The sequence below is a fragment of the Pollachius pollachius genome (assembly GCF_949987615.1).
Source record: "Pollachius pollachius genome assembly, chromosome: 12".
Classification (NCBI taxonomy): domain Eukaryota; kingdom Metazoa; phylum Chordata; class Actinopteri; order Gadiformes; family Gadidae; genus Pollachius; species Pollachius pollachius.
Genome location: NC_136945.1, coordinates 19,762,297 through 19,782,587, shown reverse-complemented (window position 1 = coordinate 19,782,587; position 20,291 = coordinate 19,762,297). Strand labels below are relative to the sequence as shown.

The 20,291-nt window shown below is 45.2% G+C and overlaps 4 protein-coding genes across 4 annotated transcripts in view; 1 reads left to right on the top strand and 3 right to left on the bottom strand.

Moving 5' to 3' along the window:
* Window positions 1–81: 81 nt before the first annotated feature.
* Window positions 82–6,536, bottom strand: isy1 (ISY1 splicing factor homolog). The gene is made up of 11 exons (XM_079747830.1): window positions 6,376–6,536; window positions 5,380–5,402; window positions 5,032–5,083; window positions 4,756–4,821; window positions 4,353–4,395; window positions 3,950–4,062; window positions 3,298–3,415; window positions 2,093–2,215; window positions 1,585–1,697; window positions 1,203–1,289; window positions 82–945 (listed from the first exon to the last, which is right to left on the bottom strand). The coding sequence occupies exons 1-11, from the start codon at window positions 6,376–6,378 to the stop codon at window positions 838–840; spliced, it is 849 nt and encodes a 282-aa protein (XP_079603956.1). The 5' UTR covers window positions 6,379–6,536; the 3' UTR covers window positions 82–837.
* A 1,664-nt stretch (window positions 6,537–8,200) lies between these two features.
* cnbpb (CCHC-type zinc finger, nucleic acid binding protein b) lies at window positions 8,201–11,619 on the bottom strand. Its single transcript, XM_079748400.1, has 5 exons — window positions 11,507–11,619; window positions 10,656–10,789; window positions 10,062–10,127; window positions 9,292–9,553; window positions 8,201–8,830 (listed from the first exon to the last, which is right to left on the bottom strand). Exons 2-5 carry the CDS (start codon window positions 10,765–10,767, stop codon window positions 8,716–8,718), a joined length of 555 nt encoding a protein of 184 aa, XP_079604526.1. The 5' UTR covers window positions 10,768–10,789; window positions 11,507–11,619; the 3' UTR covers window positions 8,201–8,715.
* A 991-nt stretch (window positions 11,620–12,610) lies between these two features.
* mkrn2 (makorin, ring finger protein, 2) lies at window positions 12,611–19,388 on the bottom strand. The gene is made up of 10 exons (XM_079747400.1): window positions 19,309–19,388; window positions 18,740–18,868; window positions 17,861–18,093; window positions 17,064–17,192; window positions 16,628–16,797; window positions 16,333–16,398; window positions 15,729–15,877; window positions 15,180–15,290; window positions 13,712–13,856; window positions 12,611–13,224 (listed from the first exon to the last, which is right to left on the bottom strand). The coding sequence occupies exons 1-10, from the start codon at window positions 19,332–19,334 to the stop codon at window positions 13,066–13,068; spliced, it is 1,317 nt and encodes a 438-aa protein (XP_079603526.1). The 5' UTR covers window positions 19,335–19,388; the 3' UTR covers window positions 12,611–13,065.
* Window positions 19,389–19,445: 57 nt separating this feature from the next.
* mkrn2os.1 (MKRN2 opposite strand, tandem duplicate 1) overlaps window positions 19,446–20,291 on the top strand; it is a 2,031-nt gene continuing 1,185 nt past the window's right edge. Inside the window, exon 1 of the mRNA XM_079747401.1 lies at window positions 19,446–19,884. Within this exon, the coding sequence (XP_079603527.1) occupies window positions 19,619–19,884 (266 nt within the window). The 5' untranslated portion in view covers window positions 19,446–19,618. The remainder of the gene's footprint in view (window positions 19,885–20,291) is intronic.

Here is a 20,291-nt window from a genome sequence, read left to right as displayed (position 1 = left end):
CAATACTGAGGACATGAAAAGCAGCTACATGTGTAGGAAGAGAGACAGACAGGTAGAGAGTCAGTATAACTTTCACTGATATTTTATTAGGAAAACAGCTTATAGAAAAAACATCCATTAATACTCAGGACACACACACACACATACACACATACACACACACACACACACACAAGGGTCAACACAGACACACACACACACCCCTTTATTTCTGTCTGTCTGCCTTCCTGTCTGTCTGTCTGTCTCTACAGGCCCAGCCGGGCCTGTCTGTCTGCCTTCCTGTTGGTCTCTACGGACCCAGCAGGACATGTCTGTCTGTCGGTCTGTCTGTCCTTTGGTCTGTTCGTCCGTCTGTCTGTCTGTCTCTAGAGGCACAGTAGGGCCTGTCTGTCTGTCTGTCCGTCTCTACAGGCCCAGCAGTGCCTGTCTGTCTGTACGGACCCAGCATGACCTGTCTGTCTGTCTGTCTGCCTGCCTGTCTGTCGGTCTCTTCAGGCCCATCAGGGTCTGTCTGTCTGTCTGTCTGTCCGGACCCAGCATGACCTTTGTGTCTTTCTGTCCGTCTGTCTGTCTGTCCTTCTGCCTGTCTGTCTGCCTATCTGCCTGTCTGTCTGTCCGTCTGTCCTTCTGCCTGTCCGTCTGTCCTTCTGCCTGTCTGTCTGTCCGTCTGTCTGTCCTTCTGTCCTTCTGCCTTTCTGCCTGTCTGTCTGTCTGCCTGCCTGCCTGTCTGTCTGTCTGTCTGTCTGTCTGTCTGTCTGTCTGTCTGTCTGTCTGCCTGTCTGCCTGTCTGCCTGTCTGCCTGTCTGCCTGTCTGTCTGTCTGTCTGTCTGTCTGTCTCTAGAGGCCCAGCAGGGTCTTGGCCTCCTGGCTCTGGGCCATTAGCGTCTCGCTGGCGTAGCGCTGCAACAGCTCCATCTTCTTCCTCCGGACCAGAGCCTCCTCCACCTGCACACACACACACACACACACACACACACACACACACACACAGAGACACACACACACACACACACACAGAGACACACACAGACACACACACACACAGAGACACACACACACACACACAGACACACACAGACACACACACACACACAATTATAATAAAAATATATATTTATACATATTGAGGTAGAGAGGTAGAGGCAGAGAGAGACACACACAGACAAACAGACAGACAGACGGACAGACGGACAGATACTGACCTCCTTCTGCGAGGGCACGGGGACATGGGCGATGAAGCTCTCTAGGCCCTCCTCTTCTTCCTGCTGCTCTAACATCAACTCATCCCCCTGGCAGGACACATAGCAGATCACTGATCAGAATGATCACTATGATCAGGACACATAGCAGATCACTGATCAGAATGATCACTATGATCAGGACACATAGCAGATCACTGATCAGAATGATCACTACGATCAGGACACATAGCAGATCACTGATCAGAATGATCACTACGATCAGGACACATAGCAGATCACTGATCAGAATGATCACTATGATCAGGACACATAGCAGACGACAGATTTTGTTCTGATCAGGGTTATTGATATGTTGCTCTGATCGGGGTTATTGATGACGGACCTCCTCCGTTCCCTTGGCGTAGAGGCTCTCCTCCTCCTCCTCCTCCTCCTTCTGACCTCCTGCTAGCCGAGCAGAGAGCTCCGCCTTCCAGCGCTCCACCGCCTCAACCACCGCTACACACACACACACACAGTAGAAAACACACTATTATTATAAATTATTATACAAACACATTAAAACAAACACACACACACACACTCACAGTAGAAAGCACACACACGCACACAAAAATACACACACATTAGAATACACATAAACACATTTGAATATATACCCACACACACACATAAGAACATACGCACAAACACACATTAGAATAGACACACACTAAAATATACATGCCACACATTATAATTACACACACGCATAACAATATACACACACACACACACACACTGCTACACACATACATAAACACATTATAATACATACTCACACATACATTATAATATAACCTCACACAACTTATTTGTATACACACACACGTACGCTATGTTTACGCACACACCTTGTTTCTCGTACTCGTGCTCCAGAGGAAGAAGGACTCCGTCGTCTTCGTCACGGTAACCGTAGTACTCAGCATCCACGTCCTTCATCAGCTCTGCCCGGTTCCTACGGGCCAGAGCGGCCGCTACACACAGCAACACACCCTACTGTCAGTACACACACGGTACTAACACTGTACCTACACACAGCACCACACCCTACTGTCACTACACACACTGTACCTACACACAGCACCACACCCTACTGTCACTACACACACTGTACCTACACAATACACACCCTACTGTCAGTACACACTGTACCTACACACAGCAACACACCCTACTGTCAGTACACACACTGTACCTACACAATACACACCCTACTGTCACTACACACACAGCAACACACCCTACTGTCACTACACACACTGTACCTACACACAGCAACACACCCTACTGTCAGAACACACACTGTACCTACACACAACAACACACCCTACTGTCAGTACACACACTGTACCTACACACAGCAACACACCCTACTGTCAGTACACACACTGTACCTACACAATACACACCCTACTGTCAGTACACATACTGTACCTACACAGAGCAACACACCCTACTTTCACTACACACACTGTACCTACACACAGCAACACACCCTACTGTCAGAACACACACTGTACCTACACACAACAACACACCCTACTGTCAGTACACACACTGTACCTACACACAGCAACACACCCTACTGTCACTACTCTATATATATATATATACACCCCTTATTCACTATATATACACTATGTTAGTGTGTATATATATACACCCCTTATTCACTATATAAACACTATGTATAGTATATATATATATACACCATTATTATATACATATATACTTTATCTTTACACAATACATATATATACCACTTATTATACACTAGTAGATTTATATATATACACAACTTATTGTTCACCATATGTACTTTATATTGACAGTATATTTACCCATTTTATATACCACTTATTCATTACATATACTTTATATTTACGGTGTGTGTGTGTGCATGTGCGTGCGGTTGTGTGCGTGTGCGTGTGTGTGTGTGTGTGTGTGTGTGTGTGTGTGTGCGTGCGTGCGTGCGTGCGTGCGTGCGTGCGTGCGTGCGTGCGTGCGTGCGTGCGTGCGTGTGTGTGTGTAAAGTATATAGAGCAGGCCTACGTACGTTCCTTCTCAAACAGCTCCCGGACCCCTGGCAGGTCTCTGGCGGCTCCAAAGTATTTGTAACCGCGGTTACCGGGCACCTCCTTCCCCTCGTGGTCCAGCATCCTCGGCCCGACTCTCTGCAGGAAGCAAGCGCTCTCGTTAAGGTGCTGAACCCAGGGGTCCTCCCTGTCTCTGCCATCCAGGTTTCATGGTGAACAGGTTTGCGTTGCTTGGTTTCGTTTTGACGGGAATTATCCCCCCCCCCCCCCTATTGACAACATGCATGCTACCATGACCAGGCTTCTCCCTACATTTAATAGTCAACAGAATTATTTCACGGTCCGAAAATTCTAACCACCCAAGAGAGAAAGCATTGAATAGAATCTTCTCTATTAATTGACTTTGGATGCAATGATTTCTTACGGCCAGCAGATGGCGATACGTTGTAGACGACTCATGACCAACCAAGCTCCAATTATAAAACATAACCAGTCCCATATACATCCCCATCACCATGGCGACACATGAAGACAACACACGTTACACCGAATGGGTTGTCATGAAGACTCGCAGGCTACCATGACGACCCAACTCACGATCAAAATAGATAAATGATCATATTGTGTGAGAGTAATAAATGATATTTGTGTATTGATGATGAGGATACTCACTCCGTAGTCGGCCCCTCCCAGCTCCTTGATCCTGACCTCCCAGTGACCTTTCTCCCTTAGCAGTTTGTTGATCTCATCGTTCATGTCCCTGATACGGAACTCCCCCAGACCGGCTGCACAAACACACACACACATATTATACACACACATTATATACAAACACACACACACATATATTATACACACACATATTAACACATATTAAACACTAACACAGACATTATATACACATTATAGTACAAAGACATGTAGGTCCCTCTCATGTCTCAGAGACACAGAGGTCCTGCAATATATTCAGAATCATGAATAAAATCTGTGATGTTGTAATGATTTGCAAGTGGCCTTGGTGTGAGAAAGGTAATCCCCTCTTAGGAGTGTTGCAGGAGGGTCAAAGGTCACTCACCATTCTGGATCTGCGCCACTTTCTTAGAGATCTCACTGATGATCTAACACACACAAGCATAAACTAGATTAATATTAACAATAGCATTATTAAAAATGTGTAGAAATAAGACAAAAGTTCAGTGATTAATATATTACACATTTTTACTATTGGCAGCACTCACATAATTAATGATGTGCAATATTTATATGAATGTTTAGAAACAATGCTTTTATAAATATAAACAATGTGTAGAAGCTATAGTTAAAACATGAATATGAGTAGAACAAACTATATAAATAATGTGTAGAAGCAAGCTATTAATAATATAAAGTGTAAAAACTATTACCATGAATAATGCATTGGACTAATAATAACATGAATGTGTCGAAACAAGTTGCATGATCTGAATAAAAGATGTTACCTGTCTCCTCCACTTCTCAGCTTTAGGGAGATCAGAGCACTCCGACGCCAGGAACGGTCTCCTCTCCTACGTGCACACGCACACACGCACACACACACACACACACACACGAGAGAGAAGAGGAGTTACAAAAGGAAGAGAAAAAGGATTAGAATAAAGGAGAGGAGAATAGAATAAGAATAATATAATCAAATGGAATAAAGAATCAAATAGAGGAGAAGAGAAGAGAATAGAGTATAGAATACAGTAGAGTAGAAGGGAGGAGGAGGATCCTACCTTCACTCGGCCCTCCTCCAGCTGGGCTTGTCTGAATCTGGCCAGAGCCGTCCTGATAACAAAAAACAACACGGTTATACTGCTGACAGAATAAGTATAACTAGTATAACTAGTAAAACAATACAGCCATACTACTGACAGAACTAATAAAACTAGTAAAACAATATAGTCATACTGCTAACAGAACTAGTATAACTAATATAATTAGTAAAACAATACAGACATACTACTAATATAACTAGAATAACTAATACAACTAGTAAAACAATAGTTATACTACTGATAGAACTAGTATAACTAGCATAACTACTTAAACAAAACTAAAAAACAAACGCCACAACTACTTACATGGCCTTCTCAGCATTACGAGCCTGTTTGGAAACAGAGAGAGAAACAAGACTCAATATGACATCTTGGTCTGACATTACATTATGCCATAACAGACTGGCATCTCAGTCTGATTTCATAGCCGGTCATTACATGATGACATCACAGACCGTCATCTTTTTATAACATCACATTATGCCATCACAGCCTGGCATCACATTATGCCATCACAGACTGGCAACACATTATGACATCACAGACTGGCATCACATTATGACATCACAGACGTGCTTATAGACTAGTGAACCATTCACATTGTAAGGGTAACGCATATTCATAATCGCAATCATCAACTCATATATATATTCATCTAAGATGATAATAGTAATTTCAAAACTCCTTTATGCTTAAGACTTAACTATCTGGATAAGATAAGCAACTTCTACGTTATCAATAACCACTAATATGGTAATAACATGGAGCATCCATTCCACTTTTTCTATCCTAGGCTAGGTATTGTGGGTGCATGGTTTTGTTTAGGTGGGATATGTATGTATGCATGTATTGTGTTGTGTTGTGTATGTATGCTGGCTGCTGGAACACCTACATTTCTCTGCTGAGATGAATAAAGTATATCTTATCTTATCTTATCTTAATATCTGCCATCTGGTTGACAGACTCAAGATGAGTATATTGAGCTTGTGTCTCTCTATCCTTCTATAGACAGAGTTCTACCTAGAACCTAGAACCTGCGGAGGTGAACACTAGTGGTATTAAAGTACCATTACTATTACTATTAACTACTTCTAACTATTATAACTATTATTATGAACTACTAGTAACGTTACTACCAACTACTACTACTAACACCAGTAGTAGTAGTACTTCTAAGCTATACTATTAATAAGAACAGCTTCTATTAAGTTATTTTAATAATAACTTATTCTAATCAGTAGTAATGTTACCATTACTATTAACTGTATAAATTAGGACTAGTTAGTGGCTCATGTTTCTTACCATGTCTGCGGTTTAGGGTTCTTCTCTGTAGATCAGTGAATTGTAGTAATATATACAAGTTAGTCGGATGATTATATTATATGAATATATATATACTCTTATATAGTATTATTATATATTTTCATTTGTTGATAAACCGCCCGAACAGAAAAGGAACTCATGCGCCAGTCAAACAGGAAGCAGTACCCCGGAGGTCAGAGTTGAAAGTTCCCCAGCCGGTAAATATAAAATTAAAAAATATTTAAATGTTCTTTCTTTATGGACTCGTTTCAAATACATTAAAAATACGATTTTTACTTTAACTATATAAAAAATATAACGTGCCAGTTGAATGGCATAAAAACCGTCAACGATAAAAAACCAGGCGTAGGACAACGTCCCTCTGGCGGCGGGGGACGTTGTAACCATGGTGATACAACGTAGGCATAAATCTGCCCTGAAATTAATAAATATGGATAATAATAAATGCTGAAATAAATTAATTTTATTTCATAATTCCTAATCCATATTTTAGTTAACGTGGTCAATTCAATGTATTATATCCACAATGTCTTTAAATAAATACATAAATGTAAAAAACACTTGTTTCTATTCAGGTAGCTGATAGACTAGACTAGTTTACACAAACTAATAACAGTCGTTCTTTCTACAGTAGCATTTTATTGCCTTACAATTGTCAATAAGGTCTTCTATTAGAGCTATAAAAGTAAATTGTACAACAGTGGTAAATATATAAAAAATGTAAATTAATTAAACACTCATACACTTTCATCACTTATGTAACATCCACATATAACAAACAGGGTTGGCGATGAATCTCAGAGTTGTGATGGATCCAGCAGGTCATTAGGAGTCGATGCTGCCTTGACTGATGCTGAGGCAGCTCAGATTTTCCGGTGTATGTCCCCGTCCTTCTTCCTGGTGCTTGAAGATGTCTGTCTCTCAAAGCCACAGCCAAAGGTCTGGGAGAAGACAGCCCTGCCTTAGATGTTCTTCTAAAGGCAGATTTGTGAGCCTAGTCCTATGATGCACCTCTGGGAATAGCTTTTATGCAAGATTCATTTTAAGATGCATCAACCTCTGACCCAGATAAATAAATATTGAAGATACCGTGTGTAGGATTCAGTGGAATCTAGCAGGGGGTTGCAGCAACTAACTGAATGCCCCCCCCCCCCACACACACACACACACACACACACACTCTAATTAATAAATGATGCCTCTCAGATGAGTAGGTATAGAGATGAATATTGATGAAATTAACAATTAAAATTGTAGCTGTGATGTCAGAGAGGTGTGGTGCTGTGCAAGTAAGACTGGTTTAGCTGTGACATAAGTAAGACAGGTGTAGCTGTGAAAGTACGACTGGTTTAGCTGTGATGTCAGAAAGACGGTTGTAGCAGTGAAAGTAAGACAGGTGTAGCTGTGATGTCAGAAAGACGGGTGTAGCTGTGAAAGTAAGACGGATGTAGCTGTGAAAGAGACAGGTTAGCTGCGACGTCAGTAAGACAGGTGTAGCTGTGCGACGTCAGTACGACAGGTGTAGCTGTGACGTGTAAGTGACAGGTGAAGCTGTGACATCAGTCAGACAGGTGTTGCTGTGTGACGCCAGTGAGAGGGTTTAACCTTTGACGTGTAAGCGAGACAGGTGTAGCTGTGAGAGTAAGACAGGACACTACGGCCCGGCCAGCTCCATGTTTATTGAACGGTTGAAGTACAGCTGTTCTCTCTTCCTTCCAAGACTACAAGCAAATCATATCTTTACAGAAGTGATATATTGTACAAAAATAACATCTTGAGTTTTTTGAAAACATTCTCCTTTAACCAAACTTCAATTTGTGTTTTTATTTACTTTCCTGATATCAACACGCTGTACTGTGTCGTGTTTTCTCTTGAATAGGAGCTGTCAGCTCACCGGTCCAAAACATAATGCAGCGGTAGAATATGAACTTTCCATGTAGTGCCCTGTGGGCCAATCACGCCTCTCGGTCAGGAATAAAATCCTATCATTTGAAGATAGGATCTTCAACAGCTTCCTGTTCTTACCAAGATCAGCCTCTCTGCTAGTAGGTGCAGTATTACACCACTTCTGTCTCAGCCAATGGGCCGAGAGGGATATTAAACAAAGCTTATCGCATGGTGACAAGGAAGTGAACACACAAAGAGTCTGTCGTTGTCTGACGGACATGCCTCTGGACCAATAGGAAGGAGGATGAGACCATTTGAAAAAGTAAAAGAAACATGACCATGAATGAGAGCGGGAGGGTGTGTGTGTGTGTAGGTGTGTGTGTGGGTGTGTTTGGGTGTGTGTGTGGGTGTTTGTTGGTGTGTGTGTGTGTGTTATTCGGTGGCCTCCAGACACTCCTTCGCCAGGTGACCAGCCTTTCCGCATTTGTAGCAGTTCATGTCAGAAGACTTGCTGCAGTTCAGCGCTACATGGCCGGTCTCACCACACCTGAAACACAGGAATACACCTCAGTATTACAGTAATACACACTGTACCACACACAGTACTTCACCTCAGTATTACAGTACTACACACAGTACTTCACCTTAGTATTACAGCACTACACACTGTATCACACACAGCATTCACCTCAGTGTTACAGTACTACACACAGTACTTCACCTTAGTATTACAGCACTACACACTGTACCACACACAGTACTTCACCTCAGTATTACAGTACTACACACTGTACTTCACCTAAGCATTACAGTACTGCACACTATTACACATTGTTCGACACATACTACTAGACATAGTAAAACAGTACTAAACATAGTATTACAGTACAAAACATTGTACCACACATTGTACTTCACCTTAGTACAACAGTACTACACACACAGTACTACACTGAAGTACTGCCCACATGTAGAGAGACGGTAGGGTGTGGCGGACAGCAGCCTCACCTGTAGCATTTAACCTTCTCACAGCCCTTCTGGATGTGTCCGAAGTTGCCACAGGAGTAGCACTTCTGCTCGTTGGCGTGCTGGCAGTCGCGGGCCCGGTGGTCCGCCTTCCCGCAGATGTAGCACGCCGCGCCGTTGGCCTGGTCGCACTCGCGCGCCATGTGGCCCGCCATCCCGCAGGTGTAGCACACGTGCTTGCGCTCCTTCTTCGGCTCCTTGCACTCCCTGGAGATGTGGCCGCCGCCGCCGCAGTTGTAGCAGGCTGAAACCAGGCCGCAACACAACCGGCTACTCAGGACGACATTCAGGCGATGGGGACGGTCATAGTGCCGCTGTTACTATAGCGTGCACCACGGTGATGCAACGCGCAGGAGGCGGCTATACCTGGTTACCATAGATACACGACTCGCGCGTATGAGGCATGTACCAAGGTAAAGTGACACTCAACCAACACTTATCTGCTTGGACTTTCCGGGATTTCTTACATGGACCATATGGAGAATGTTAAATAAAGGGATTACAGGATACGTACCGTGTATATGATCAGAAACTAAAGAGCATCTACTGTAATCCTCTCACCAGGGAGTCGTTTAATAATTAGAACAAGTGAACGATCGATCTGATCACTAATCTGGAGTTAGTGTGCGTCAGGTCTGGACCCTGTGTGTGTGTGTGTGTGTGTGTGTGTGTGTGTGTGTGTGTGTGTGTGTGTGTGTGTGTGTGTGTGTGTGTGTGTGTGTGTGTGTGTGTGTGTGCGCGCGCTCGCTCACCATCTTCGGTCTTATCACAGTCTTTCACTACATGGCCTGGTTCTCCACAGCGGAAGCAGAACATATCTGAACAACAGAAACATAAAGATAATGCTAATTAATAGGAATTAATACACTAGAAACAAAGATAATGTGAACTAATATGAATTAATAACACCTAAAACCAAAAGATAATTGTTATTAATATGCATTAATAACAGCAAAAACAAAGATAATTTTAACTAATATGAATTAATAACAATTGAAACATAAAGATGAGGTTAACTGATATGAATTAATAAAATGTTAATCAGTAACAAATCTACACACATACATAAAAATCTGAAGAGATAGGCAGAAAGACAGATACAGGTAGACAGACACAGATACAGGTAGATAGACAGGTAGACAGACAGGTACAGGTAGACAGACACAGATAGATAGACAGGAAGACAGACAGATACAGGTAGACAGACAGGTAGACAGACAGGTAGACAGACAGATACAGGTAGACAGACAGCCGGACAGATACAGGGAGATAGACAGGTAGACACAGGTGGATAAACACAGGTAGACAGACAGACATACAGGTAGACAGACAGGAGGAGCGCGTACCTTTCCCCCGCCCCCTGCCACGGCCACGGCCCTGGCCCCGCCCACCGCCGTTAGGACAGTTCTTGATCCAGTGGCCGCTGCGACCGCACCCAAAACACTCACTACTACTCATCACCACGGCAACGACCCCTCACCTGCAAGGGCACACAGACACACACGTTACTCCAAAGGGCGAAACAAGTCTGGTGGAAGTTGTTATCCAAAGGGCTGGAACATAATCAGGTGAAGAATTTGCATGTTGGTCCCCTCTAATACAGTTTATAGATGTGGAGACACACAAATACACACCCACACACAAAATAATTATATATATTTATACATATATATATATATTAGTGAGAGTCAACACACGCATGGTTTAACTATTGATTGACAGGTATAGGATGTTCAGATGTTCTGTACTGGTGGCAGAGTAACCCGACAGAGTACAAACATAAGTTGTATTCCAGAGGTTTGTTTACGTACACACACACATACACACACTAGCACACACACACACACAGGCCTCACGTCCAATAGAGCGAGTGGTAAACATTCCCCTTTTAAACATTTAGTATGATTTGGTATTGAATACGAGTCCGCACACTGTCATTTACACTTAAATAACATTTAATAATACTTTAACAAAACCAAACGCCTTCCCGCGAGAGGGCCTCCCGTAGCAGGCCTGTCAAACGTTAGCATGCGAGCTGGATGTTAGCACCGTTTTCCACCCATTCTCCCTTAATTCGGTCAACTAATAAATCACAACCATCTCGTCGTTAGATCATCGAGGCCACCGGCACACCCCGCTGCCCGTCCCGGGGACGGAGCGGCCCGCCGCGGGGGGCCGGGGCCCGGGAGACACTCACCTAGCTACTGGAACGGCTGTGTTTGTTTTCCTGCCCCGCTCTGCGACACACGAGGTCTGCGCACGGCCCTCCTGACTCCTCCCCCGCCCCGCTGTCCCCGCCGCGCTGTGCACACGGCGCGCCTCCCCCGCCCCGCTGTCCAAGCCCCCCGCCGCTCTGTGCACACGGCGCCCCGCGGGGAGGGGGCGTTTCCCCACGGCGTGGGGGGCGTTTCCACACCGACGGAAACCATCGGACCAGTCGAGTGCTTTTCAGAGCTCGGCGTGGCTTTGAAATCGGTCGTTTTTTGTCTGCGTCCACAAGTAACAGTATGTACCCCATTTAATAAGACAATAAAAAAATATACGTACCGTGTATATTTTGGATGCACACTACAAAGGAAAACATGTTCTTCCTACTCTGCACCATTATGCTGTATTTTATATATTATTGATGCAACATTTGCAACATGCAACACTAGCTGCTCCTCTCCTCCACTAGCTGCTCCTCCTCCTCCACTAGCTGCTCCTCCTCCTCTCCTCCCCTAGCTGCTCCTCTCCTCCCCTAGCTGCTCCTCCTCCTCCTCCCCTAGCTGCTCCTCTCCTCTCCTCCTCCCCTAGCTGCTCCTCTCCTCTCCTCCTCCCCTAGCTGCTCCTCTCCTCTCCTCCTCCCCTAGTTGCTCCTCTCCTCCTCCTCCCCTAGCTGCTCCTCTCCTCCTCCTCCCCTAGCTGCTCCTCTCCTCCCATAGCTGCTCCTCCTCCTCCTCCCCTAGCTGCTCCTCTCCTCCTCCTCCCCTAGCTGCTCCTCTCCTCTCCTCCTCCTCCCCTAGCTGCTCCTCTCCGCTCCTCCTCCACTAGCTGCTCCTCTACTCTCCTCCTTCACTAGCTGCTCCTCTCCTCTCCTCCTCCACTAGCCGCTCCTCTCCTCTCCTCCTCCCCTAGCTCCTCCTCCTCCTCCCCTAGCTGCTCCTCTCCTTTCCTCCCCTAGCTGCTCCTCCTCCTCCTCCTCCCCTATCTGCTCCTCTCCTCCTCCTGGGAGGTGGAACAGAGTCTTGCTCCTCAGCATTAAGCACAAACACGAGTTCGGGAGGCCGGTGTCCATACTTACATATTTTAATATCAATTCATGTGTCACAGTTTATGCTAAAGGATCTCTACTGAACATGATGGGTAGCTTTAGCATTAATCATGATCACCGTCGACGATGCTAGTTAGCTTTATTTTCCACCGGTAAGACTACAACCTCATTAAACACAGCAATAGAAATCCACAAACAACTGGGCTTTAAAACGTGTACAATTCATAATATGTACATGTTGTGTTTAAATATACATCCAAACAGTGACTTGGAACAAATATGAATTCTACTGTGATGCCGTTATCGTCTTCCTCCTCCTCTTCCTCTTCCTCCGGGTTGGAGTGATGTGATGGATCGTCATGGCAACGTTTCCCCGGCCTGTTCTTACGTCGCCGTGGCAACAGGAGGAAACCAAACGATGGGGGGAACCCACTACACGGCCGATCTGTTCTGCAGGGGGGGGGGGGGGGGGGGGGGGCACGACCAGGTCCGTCCTATGGTCTCTATGACGACGACTGCGCTGTGCTCTCATTGGCCGGGGCGGACATCTGCATGAAGAGCTCCCTCAGCTCGGTGACGTCATCATCGTGGGACGGCAGGGTGGGCAGGGAGCGCTGCTCCCTCTCCTCGATGAAGTCCCACAGACGCACACTGTTGAGGAACTGCACGCGCACACACGCACACACACACACACACACACGCGGTGATGTGAAAGGTGATGATCATGTTGGTGCTAGTGGTGTTAATGACGTGGTGTGTTAGTGACAGTGATGGTTATGTGATAGCGATGTGGTAGTTATAGCGATGTGATGTAGATGATGGCAATAGTGATATAAGTGATGGTGATCATAAGTTATAAGTGGCTAATGACATAAGTGAGAGTGGGGTTAGTGGTGCAGTGGAGCAGGTGATAGTGCTGTTCAGACGGTTAGTGATGGTGCCATTAGTGATAGTGCCGTGAGTGACGGTGCCGTTGGTGACGGTGCCGTTATTGACGGTGCCGTGAGTGACGGTGCCGTTGGTGACGGTGCCGTGAGTGACGGTGCCGTTGGTGACGGTGCCGTTAGTGACGGTGCCGTTAGTGACGGTGCCGTTAGTGAAGGCGTTGACAGCGGTGTTAGTGCGGTTAGAGGTGGTGTTGGTACTGACCCTGACGGTGCCCTCCGAGCCCAGCTGTTTGCGGGGTTTGTCCGCCTCTGCGCGGGTCCCGTCCTGGTAGGCGTGGAGGTACAGACACTTCCCCCCGAACGGACAGGAGCCACGGCCCTGGTCGAAGTACTTACAGGCCTTCTTACTGTGGGGACACACACACACACACACACACACACACACACAAAGAGATGAACGATTAGAGTAAAGAGGAGAATAGATTATAAAAAATATAATAGAAGGGAATATAACACTATAACAATACAATAGGAGAATGGCCTAACCCTAAAAGGGGAGAATATAATCAAAGGAATAAATAATCAAATAGAGGAGAATAGAGTAGAGAAAATTGGTAGAGTAGATGATAGATCTATATGATAACACATGCATGGTGTGCATGTGTTATCATATAGATCTATATGATATCATCTAGATCTATAGATCTATATGTTATCATCTAGATCTATAGCTCTAGATGATATAATCTAGATCTATATGATATATAGATCTATAGCTCTAGATGATAGCATATAGATCTATATGATATATAGATCTATATGATATATAGATCTATATGATATCATCTAGAGCTACAGATCTAGATGATAACATATAGATCTATAGATCTATATGATATATAGATCTATATATCTAGATGATAACATATAGATCTATAGCTCTAGATGATATCATCTAGAGCTATAGATCTATATGTTATCATCTAGATCAGTGGTATTCACTATTTTTTTCAGGAGAGCCGCACTGACAGGACGACGTCAACAGGAGAGCCATTTTTACCGCAAAGTATCAAAAGCTATAAATCCAGTCATAAATAAGTATGCCTGCTTAATAATATGTCCTCCCTGAAGCAGTGTTTCCAACAGAATTTTGTGAAACTGTGGAGGGAACCCGGTCCTTAGCGGGGTCCGGGGGCATGCTCCCCCGGAAGAAAATTTGGTACCTTTTAACCTGGAAAGCATCAATCTGGTGCACTTTGAGAGGAAAGTTAAGACTTGTGTGACTGTGTGCTATTTTCTGGAATAATGTGGAGACACTGGGTCACATAACATGGAAGCTATTGAAGAATAAGTTTATAAGAATAAGTCCATCCAAAGAGCACATTCTCTCTTGTAATGCAGGAAAACCGCCAATCTGGCAACCCCGCTGTCAGCGTAGAGCCGAGCAAGTTTAAAAATATTTTCTAGACAAGGCTATATTTCCACCTTTTAATGCCGCTGTTGATTTATTTTTTAAATAATTGTTTGTATTTTTTTTTTAAATATCTGTATTCACTGCATGATCATATCACTGTATATTTTTACCGCCACGCGAGCCGCAAATAGAGGCTTGGCGAGCCGCATGTGGCTTGCGGGCCGCGCAATGAGTAATGCTGATCTAGATCTATAGCTCTAGATGATATCATATAGATCTATAGATCTATACGGTACCCTGGCTGTGGGGGACCCACCTGACTCCGGTCTTGAAGTGGTCTATGAGGCGGTTCTTGTCTTCCTGGTCCTCCACCCAGTACACAGAGGGGATCACGAACTCTGACACCAGCCGGCACTCTGGGCAGGACCTGGACACGCACACACATACACACGCACAGGCACGCACGCACACATAGGCACACACACACACAAGCACGCACACACACACAGACACAGACACAAGCACATACAGACACACGCACACACACACACACACACACACACACACACACACACACACACACACACTTAGCTCACACGCTAACCCACGAACCCTAAAAAGAGCTAAAGAAAGTTTAGACATGGGTTTCCAGGAGCAGGTTGTGCTATCTTTAAACCTCCGTCTTATAAGGGGAAATAATGCCAGTCTGATGTGTACGGTGACAGTCAGAGGTTGATGGTCCCAGGCCGTGTAGGGTATGGTACCAGCCTAAGTGGTACCAGTCATCGGGGTGTGTACCAGTCTGAGTGGTAGGGGACCACCCAGAGTGGTACCAGGGTATGGTCCCAGATGGGGCGGGCCTTACTTGATGATCTTGTTGTCGAACTGCTTGGCGCAGCGCCACTGGCGGATGCAGGCCAGGCAGTAGGTGTGGCAGCAGGACGACAGGATCCCGAACCGCCTCTCTGAAGGGTTCGTCTTCTGCACCACCACCTCCATGCAGATGGAGCACACCTGCAACACACACACACACACACACCTTGAGATACATACACCACCTCCCCTGCAACACGTACAAACACTCCCTGAGATACATACACCACCTCCATGCAGATGGAGCACACGCTGACACACACACTCTAGAAACAAACACTAACTCTACATCATTTTGTCATGCATGTATACGTTCTGTTGGTTAACATTGTTATGTTGTGGTAGGGCTTTGGGTGGAGGCAGAACCAGTCCCTTAATGTGGAACAAACATGAGCTTCCTTGTCATACATTTAAAAAAATTTAAAAAAGTAAAAATTGGATTAATTTTTTTTCCTTCAAAGGCAATTTTATACTGAATTGAGATTCCGAAAAACCTTCCTAACCTAAGAATATCAGGCTCAGCACTATTGTTCATATATATGTATATCCATCCACGCACACACACCCACACCAAATAATCAATATGTTAAACCCACCTTATCTTGACTGAGCTGGGCTGCAAATGCTCTCTCCATATCACTCTCAAACGCTAGCATGCACACCTGTTCAGAGAGAGAGAGACATGGTGAGAGAGGGAGAGAGACATGGTCAGAGAGACACATGGTGAGAGAGAGACACATGGTGAGAGAGACACATGGTGAGAGAGGGAGGGAGACACATGGTGAGAGAGAGACACATGGTGAGAGAGGGAGGGAGAGACATGGTGAGAGAGACACATGGTTCATCAGGTTACGGTGAGTGAGGCAGGTTAGTTAATCGGGTGAAGCACACCTTCTCGTGAGCTCTCCTCTGCTCCGGATCACTGGGATGGAGAACGTGTAGTCTGCAGATTTCACACAGGTCGCCATGGAGATATGGGCAGGTGTTGCCGTAGTGACACTGGCCTGCTGCTGCATACGGGCAGAGCTGCATGAGAGGCAGTTCCTGGTAGGCCCCTCCCACTGAGGACCAAACAAACAACGGTATTAGAGGCACCCCTTTCATAGGAGGTACATACCCCAACCGGTCACTTGTTTTAGACTTTAATCTCTTATTGGTTGCCTGTGGAAACTATGATGCTGCTATTTAATCCGGGCGGGAGTTTGTTCACCAATAAATGTTGTATTATTCTTTTAAAAAGCTCTCCTGGTAAGATAAAAGCCACCCCCTTAACACCCTCTATGTTCCCCTCCCTAGGGGTACGAACCCCTCCGGGCTGGGGTCTTACCGTGGTCAGCTGACTCCAGGCCGGTTCGGGTGGCTGCGACGTAGGAGTGGGGAACCCCGGGGTCCAGCTGCTCTGAACTGGCTGGAACCAGAACCTCCGACCCTTGACCTTTGTAGTCGACACCCAGGGCTGAGAGAGAAAGGAAAATGTCAATTTAAGTTTAAATCCATACAAGAAATATATAAACAAATAAATAAATATAGGTATGAAACAAATCCTGAAATAAACATGTTTTTCAGGTGACTTATTTCCTAACGCCAATTCTCTATCCAAGCTCTTTTTGGGTCCATCAGTTATATTCAAGTCGATGGGGCACAGTTATCTCAGAGTCAGACCAAAGCAACAGCACCAGAACATCACGGAATCACTGAATATGCAGCAGAAGTCGCACAGTTACGAGCAGATGGAAGAAGGAGAGTGGGCTACATGGTGCTCATGAAAGACCGACTGTACCACTCATGATAGACCGACTGTACCACTCATGATAGACCGACTGTACCACTCATGATAGACCGACTGTACCACTCATGATAGGCCGACTGTACCACTCATGATGGACCGACTGTACCACTCATGATAGGCCGACTGTACGACTCATGATAGACCGACTGTACCACTCATGATAGGCCGACTGTACGACTCATGATAGACCGACTGTACCACTCATGATAGACCGACTGTACGCCTCATGATAGACCGACTGTACGCCTCATGATAGACCGACTGTACGCCTCATGATAGACCGACTGTAGACTACAGACTTAAGGTGAGATCACTGATCATAGGGAAGGACTCACCTCTGTCTCGGAGAACCAGCGGCTTCCTTGGTCCCATGGACTCTCCTCTTCCTCCCGTCGGTGCTCCCCTTCCTCCTCCTGCTCCTCCTATTGCACCACCACCTCCTCCTCCTCCTCCTCCTCCTCCAGGCCCCCCCACTGCACCTCCGACCGCTCCTCCTACTGCGCCCCCTATTGCACCTCCTGCCCCTCCTATGGGCGCTCCTCTCCCGGGGGGCTTGATGTGGTCATACCTGCAGAACACAGAAGAACCGGCTGGAGTGAACCGGGTCTGAACCGGGATACGTCCAGCCCTAGCTGCTCTGAATCACATGAATTCAGGGTTCAATTCAGATCCTGGGAGTCACATTTGACAAATGCATCTTCTCAAACAAATCAAACTTTGTTTATATAGCGCCTTCCTTGCAAAATTGCAGAACAAGGTGCTTAACCTTGAAAATAAACAAAAATAAATAAATAGACTATCTAACATTCATGCCTAGCAGCATACAATGTTAATATAATAGCATTATTATGAGTAGAATAATCATAAGTACAATTATTATAAGTATTATTAATATCTAGAGGTTGATTACGCATCATTTTATTACAAGTAGCATGAATATAAGTATTATTTTTGGTATGAATACAAACATATGAATGCAGGCATCTGTCCCTTTAGGAGCACTTTTCTGTGGTAGTATTAGTATAGGTAGTACTATTATAAGAATAACTATTAGAATTCTCATTATTGTAAGAAGTATTATTATAGGTGGTATTATTTTAGGTAGAAAGATCATCATTATAAGAATTATTATTATTACAGGTAGCATTATTTTAAGGACAATGACCCATCATTTTAATAAGTATTATTAAGAGTAGCAGCAGCAGTATTGTTACCTGCATCTGTCACCGTACGCGCACACCCCCCGCTGGTAGTACTTGCAGATGGTGGAGGGCTTGCTGCTGGTCGGGTCGTGGGAGAAGAGACACCGCGGACCCTCCCTACACACACCGTGGAGAAAGTACCTGCACACGGACACACACACACGGACACACACACACGGACACACACACACACACACACACACACACACACACAAATTAGCCTCTGTCGCTAAAACATACTATCGCTAAACATGCTATTCAACATTACTCTGTAGTCAAACAAAACTCCGGTTAAAATGCGTTTAAATTGCGCCGGTTAAAGTTTTAATAGATCGCGGTGTGATGTAGTGCAGTGTTGTCGTGTATGATGTGTGTGTGTTGTGTAGTGGGACGGCGGTAGCAGCTTCCATTAGCATGAGCTCCTAGCGGTGGTCGTGATGCAGAGAGGGTAAGTGCTGGTTAGTAATGGTCAGTACTGATTAGTAGGTTAGTACCCTCCCCTCCCCACGGGCCGGTACACCGCGGACATAGAGTCAAATAATATTAATAAGAGCCATCGTTATGATAATAGTCATATTAACCTGCATGTGACTTGTCTGGTGCTCATTTCAGCTCCTTATCTTGGTGTCCCACTCAATACAGTCCCTCCCGCGGAACGCCAACTAGTCAAAGGTTCCGCCTTCCAGATAAAGACGTCAGGAGACGCTTCAGTGACGGCAGATCTGACAGCTGACAAAGTATTCTCTACACTGTGACGTTTTATATTCTTTTTTGGTGGAACACATGACCATTTAGGGATGATGAGTCAACCAACTGATAACTAAGTGATAGTAGATCTCAGCGCAATGTATATTTATTGATTGTATTTTAAAGTTATGGTTCAAGGTCCAGATGGAGAACATAGTGAGGTTCGAACACTGCGGGGAGCTAATCTACACTTTCACCCACCGGGAGGACTCCCACAGCTCGGCGGAGGAGCCGGGAGGGACCGGGAGCGGTCCGGCAGGTGTGCCCAGCGGGAGGTGTCCCCTGTGCGGGGACCGGCTCAGCTTCCGGCTCCTGGACGCACCTGTGGCCGTCCCGTGTCCGTTCAGCAACGGGCACGAGACTCCGTGCGCGTTCCTCCTCTCATCCCGATCTGGACCGACTTCTATCAGGTGCATTCTATTATATTGTACTCTACTCTTCTTCCATCAGGTGCATTCTATTCTATTGTAGGCTACTCTTACTCTATCAAGTGCATTCTATTATATTGTACTCAAATCTACTTTTCTTCAAAAAGGTACATACTACAACATTATATTTTATTCTATCGTCTACTCTGCCCTGATCTCTACTCTTCTCTGATCTCTACTAAGCTTTACTATACTGAACTATTCTGATCTCTTCTCTACTGTGATCTATATATATACTCTGATATTTTTTTTATATCTCCTCTACTCTGATCTGTACTCTGCTTTGATATCTACTCTCTTGTGATCTGTACTCTGCTTTCATCTCTACTCTCTTGTGATCTGTATCCTGCTTTGATCTCGTCTCCTCCTCTCCTGCTGATTGTAACAGT